The sequence below is a fragment of the Arachis stenosperma genome, chromosome 9 (assembly GCF_014773155.1).
Source record: "Arachis stenosperma cultivar V10309 chromosome 9, arast.V10309.gnm1.PFL2, whole genome shotgun sequence".
NCBI classification, from domain to species: Eukaryota; Viridiplantae; Streptophyta; class Magnoliopsida; order Fabales; family Fabaceae; genus Arachis; species Arachis stenosperma.
Window position 1 is genome coordinate 45,521,172 of NC_080385.1, and position 6,006 is coordinate 45,527,177.

At 35.8% G+C, this 6,006-nt stretch overlaps 1 protein-coding gene across 2 annotated transcripts; it reads left to right on the forward strand.

The window, feature by feature from the left end:
• Positions 1 to 996: 996 nt before the first annotated feature.
• LOC130947813 (amidase 1) lies at positions 997 to 4,986 on the forward strand. 2 transcript variants are annotated; one of them, XR_009072813.1, is made up of 9 exons: positions 997 to 1,223; positions 1,314 to 1,466; positions 2,331 to 2,455; positions 2,555 to 2,680; positions 2,944 to 3,126; positions 3,262 to 3,409; positions 3,525 to 3,693; positions 3,943 to 4,093; positions 4,482 to 4,986. XR_009072813.1 is itself a non-coding variant. In XM_057876530.1 (9 exons), exons 1-9 carry the CDS (start codon positions 1,105 to 1,107, stop codon positions 4,641 to 4,643), a joined length of 1,320 nt encoding a protein of 439 aa, XP_057732513.1. In that variant the 5' UTR covers positions 1,003 to 1,104; the 3' UTR covers positions 4,644 to 4,981. The 2 variants fall into 2 exon arrangements, 1 of the variants encoding a protein (XP_057732513.1); XM_057876530.1 differs by having other exon boundaries at positions 1,003 to 1,223; positions 3,959 to 4,093; positions 4,482 to 4,981.
• The last annotated feature ends 1,020 nt before the right edge of the window (positions 4,987 to 6,006 follow it).

The window sequence follows — 6,006 nt, forward strand, 5'->3', positions numbered from 1 at the left end:
ATCATCTTCAGAGGAATCATTATCATTGCTATCCACAACGTACTCTTCGTCGGAGTCTTCCTTACCCACCTCCATGTCTTCCACTAGCATGGCAACATGAATCAGTGGTGATGCGAAAGGTAAGTCATCCTACACAAACGTCAAGTGTACAGAATCACCACCACCAACATCACCAACCTCGGCAGAAAGGTCCGTCACTTGTTCCACCATGATTCTCCCATGGATGTCGAACATGAGTCGCACATGCTCGTCGTCGAGGAGCCGAATAGTCGAAAACAGAAAACTCCATTACCCAACGGTGCTAGCAACCTATACCCCACCCTTCCGATCTCTCCTCTCCATGTGCCAACAAGGTTGCTCAATATCAAACTTTTCAATTCGGACAATGAATTTACGCGCCAAGTGTGCGATAGTAACGGATTCCCACACTCAAATATCACCTCATTGTCGCTATTTCTCATACGACAATTGGGATACACACAGACAACTACGTATCCGCTATTACTGGACATTTTTGCCTACTTTTTGTAAGAAAAACGGGAGAGAAGAAGATATGAAATGTATGTGGAGAATGCCAAGAGTTATACATCCTTTTATAGCAATTGAAAATTTGTCTTACTGTATCTCATTTACACAGTAAACACATTATTTTAACACATATCTCGTTTACAGTATAAACAAAATAAGGCTGGAGAACGGATTTTAATAATAAATTTTATAATTATTTATTTCAGTAATTAAAATATTTATTTCATTTATTTAAATAAAAAATCCTAAATTTGGTGGACAAATTGAAATTTTCGACAAATCTACAGAAAATGTAGAGTATATTTTTTTACTTCGTAGAGAGTAAAATATAAGAAATATTTTAAGTATTGTGGATGTTTAAGTAATTTTAATCATTTGGTCTCGACTATTTATATATTTTATGATTGAAACTAATGGGTGGAAATGCTGGAACACTTGAAAAGTTGAAATAATAAATAGTGAAGTGCCGCTACAGTTTTCTGTTAGTTACTACTTAACCACCACACCATCATCCTTCCGTAGTTGAAAAACTTAGGATAGAGCGTGTTTGCAACCCTGCGACAGAACCAACCAATCATGGAAACTTCCTCCAACTACGGAGCGTTCATGGAGAGGTTCCTTCTACCCCCAAGTTCCTCACCACCCGGGCATGCTCCCCTTCCTCTCACTTCACTCACTTTTGCAGTCAAAGACATGTAAGTTGTTGTGTCACACTTTACCCACTAAGTAATAAGCATAATGGTTTGTTTGAAATCAAAGAGTTTGTTGTGATTGCGAGCACGCAGATTTGATGTTAAAGGGTATGTGACCGGATTCGGGAACCCTGATTGGCTAAGGACTCATCCTGTGGCTACTTCTACTGCTCCAACTGTTTTGACTCTCCTTAAAGCAGGTGCTGCTTGTGTTGGCAAGACTGTCATGGATGAAATGGCTTACAGGTTTCAACTCCTTCTCGAATCTCAGTAAACTAACACCATTATTGTGCTTTTATACCTGTGTGGATTTTGTAGGGAATAACTAATTGAGATCATTTATATTTTGGTTCTTGAATGTTGAAACAGGTAAGATGGTTCATTTGATTTTTAATTTTTTAAAAATGATCAACTAGGTCCTCAACTTCCAAAAACTCGACTCTCATTAGTCATTGGCTAAACTTTCATTCCATAATCGTTAGTGCAGTGCTGACATAGACGGTTAAATGCATTTTGCCTCTCTAATAGATACTATTTAGTTGTTGTAACATAATTTCAAATACCATATCGACCAATATATGATGGCATTTAATTGTCCATATCATCATTACACTTATAGATGTGAGAGAGAAGTTTGGTTAAGGACCAATGGAAGTCACATTTCTGAAAGCAAATGACTGACTTGTTCATTTTGAAAAGTCACAGGCCAAATTGATTCTTCAGTTCAATTTCAAGGGTCAAAATAAACATTACTACATAAATTATTTGTTACTTTTTTTTAGATGACGAAGGACAAATTCGTCATTTTCAAGGATTTTGAGAGAAGACTTTGTCCCTTTTCTTTTTCAGTATAATTTACAGTTTGAACAGATCAAATTTATTGGTCATTGCTATCTTTCATGCAAGTTTCCTTTATGGAAGCAGCTGATATGCTTGTACATAGCAGCTCCATATTCTTGTGCAGGGAGTATTTATCTAAGAATTTCTCAGTTTATAGGGACATTATGTAACTTTCTTAACTTTAACTGATTCAGTAAAATAGGATCATTTGAGTTTTTTTTTTTCCCCTGTTAATAATGTGACTAACTACTCTGATTCTTTTCTTGGCAGCATAAATGGAGAGAATATACACTATGGCACGCCTATAAATCCTTGTGCCGCAGATCGGGTTCCCGGAGGATCTTCTAGCGGCTCTGCTGTTGCCGTCGGTGCAAAACTGGTTGATTTCTCCTTAGGTGAACTATTCTTCCATTCAATGAGTCAATTATTCTGATAACACTTCGTTAATAGTTTGAACTTTGAACCTGATTTTCACCACTTGATTTGTATGATAGGAACCGACACGGGAGGAAGTGTAAGAGTGCCTGCATCTTACTGTGGGATCTTTGGCTTTCGTCCTTCTCATGGCGCTATTACAGAATCTGGAGTTACTCCTATGGCACAAAGCTTTGATACTGTGGGTAAGAACCTCCAACTTTGGGATCATAGAAGCTTGTTAGTTTTCTCATTTTGAAAACTTATTTTGACTCTCCTGGTGTATTCATAAATCAATGTATCAATGTACTAATCTGCTGGTACTACATGCTCTTGTTCAGCATCAAGAGATGGATCCTAAAAGAACTTGTGTAATTCTAAGTCTCATGGTCTTGAAAGTTTAGCTTTCACTATTTAGTCAGCTCTTTATATTGGAGACTCATTTTCTACTTCTCAAATTCACATCCAGGATGGTTTGCTAGGGATCCAAAGACTTTCACCAGCGTTGGGCGCATACTTCTACAGCTGACAGAAGTCTCAGCTGTTAGACCTACTCGCATAATCATCGCAGATGACTGTTTTCGGCTTTCAAGCACTCCATTTGATTTAATTACACAAGTTGTCACTAAAGCTGCAGAGAAGCTATATGGAGGTGAGCAGTTGACCAGATAGAACTTCTGTAATAATTTCAGTATGGTTATTTGATGTAATGGCGTACCTATCTCCATACCGGCTGAGAATGATGTTTAGTTATGTAATTGAACTGAAACAATCTGATCCTTTGCAGGTGATATATTAAAGCACGAAAATCTCGGCGACTATGTGAAGGACAATGTTCCAAGCTTGAACCATTTCATGACAAAAGAGAACATAGACCAAGTATACAATATTCCATCACTGACAGCACTTTCAAGCGCAATGAGATCGCTTCAGAGGTGTATCTCATCATCCAGTGCTAATCCTTGGCTTTCAGAAACTGAAGAGTGCACCTTTGTGTTCTGTTTTGAACTACATTTGATTCCTTGCTTTGTTCACTTTTGTTAAACTTAGGTTTGAGTTCAAGAGTAATCATGGTGAGTGGATCAGTGCAGTCAAACCAAATTTAGGTCCTGGAATATCTGAACGTGTATCAGAAGCCTTAAATGCAACAGGGGAAGATGCTGATATCTGCCATGCTATAAGAAGGGAACTGCGCGATGCTCTTACTTCTCTTCTTGGGGTATTCTCTCTCACACACGTATAAGGACTATGGAATCCACATAACCAAGTAACAAAGAACAAAGTTCATGAGATAAACATCATAAACTTATCATGCTTGTGTATGAGTCTTTTACATTTATAAAGTTGTTGAGAACATAACAGAAGTTCATTCATTACCACAATAGATACTTTTCTTACCAAGTTAAATAATAATTTGCGCTTAAAAGAGGGTGTGGTGAACCTTGCTTATCTAAGAATTTCTCTTAAGTGTTTGAAACTTTCAGGATTTTGGTGTTCTCATGATCCCAACAGTACCAGGGTCTCCACCAAAGCTACAAACAGATCCATCTGAATTAGAAGTTTTTCGAGCAAGGGCATTTAGCTTGCTGTCCATTGCTGGAGTCTCTGGATTTTGCCAGGTTGTTCCTCTCTCCACTATTTATATGTTGTTTAGAAACTAATTGAAACAAAGTAAGTCGGGTTAATAGTTTCTCTAAATAATTGTATATGCAAGGATTTCTTTAAATATCTAGAAACCAAACAATATAAAAAGAACTGAGGAAAGTCAATTTCTTGAGAAATGGAAGATAAAATTAATGTAAAAAGAAAGCATACAACAGAAAATTTAAGTTGGGTGATAATACTCTGATATTATGTTAGATTCACCTTGACCAAAAGGGTTTAGAAGCATAAAACTCACATGACTGAAACAGAAAGTAGAAAAGGTTGAACAAACTGAATCATAAATATCCTTAGTCTGTTAAATTTCAGAATGTAACTGAAATGTTGTTTGTTAACTATCTGTAGGTAACCATACCCTTGGGGATGAATAATAACCTTCCTGTATCAGTTTCACTGTTGGCCAAACACGGTGCAGACGGATTCTTGCTTCACCTTGTCGAGAATCTTTATGACAGCATTAAGCAAGAGGAAGCAGCAGCAGTGTCAAATCCCAAGAATATAAGTTAACTACAATTAAACTACAAGGATCTCGCTGTACGTTATATCAATATATGTCCCAAGTTCTTGACAAAATAAATTTATGCAAGTTTAGAGAGCTTCTAATCATAGAACACATTTTAGTCTCAATTTGAGATGAATGGGATATGGAACATTGAATTCTCTTTGACTTTGACCTTCCCAATCACAGTTTAGCTAGTTGTTTCATTCATAGGAGTATGAATTATATTGTGGTCTTGAAAAATATTTCATTTGGTTTGATTGCTCAAACTCCATCATTTCTTGTTCTTGATACTCTCAACTACTATTAGCATAGTAACTTGAATCATTTTGTGGTGGTGAAAAAATCTCCCATGTAATTTGCTTATTCAAAGGATGATGTAAACTCCATTCTTTCTTAAAGATACTTTGTAGCAACACAATCCCCAAGATAAAAAGAAATTGGAATCCCCCATTGTCACAATCGAAGAAATTTTTAGTGAGCCAATATCACAAACAGTTAGCTAGCAATAAAAAATAAAGAAATAAAAGTAATTAAATGAATAAACAAAAAAAAAGTGTCTAATCTAAGGAATCAATCAACCGGTAGTTTATCAATTACAATTAATCCTCAGCAACGGCGCCAAAAATTTGATATGAAATTTTTACAATCTCGCATAACTACCGACAAGTGCATCGGGTCGTATCAATAGTAATAAATTCACGGTGAGTGAGTGTCGATCCCACGAGGACTAACGGATTAAGCAAACAATAGTTAATTGATTATTCATGTTAGAAGGTCATATTTGGATAATGAGCAATTGAGTGAAATTGAACAAGGAATAAATGAAAGCAATAAAATAACAAGAAAGTAAATGATGAGAATATAAAGTGTTTGAAATTAAAGTGTAGAAATCTTAAATTGCAAGAAACTAAAGGCTGGAAAATAAATAACAAGAATCAAGAATGCAAAGAACATTGGAATCAAGAGATGTTGCATTCTCAAGATCAATAATTCTCATCTCTATTTCAATCATACAATCATTGATCTCTTGGCAAATCATAATTGATTAAATTCTAATGTCTTAGTAATTCAAACTCTCTTAACTTGATCAATTGTCAATATCTTGATCTAATTGCTCATGAGAAGAGATGAAAATTGGTCTCTGGTTTAGAGCCACACAATTTCATGAATTAAGTTATGAGTTGATTACATGTCACATAACAATCCCAAACCCAAATTCACTAAATTGGGGGAAAGACCTTCACGCTCAATTCTATGATCTCTCTCTCAAGTTTTCATAGAATTTAAGTTAGATTCAAATCTTCTCTCGAGGAATTTAAATTCTTGGATTGAAGAACGAAGATTCTTTCTAAAGAAGCAAATAAAAGA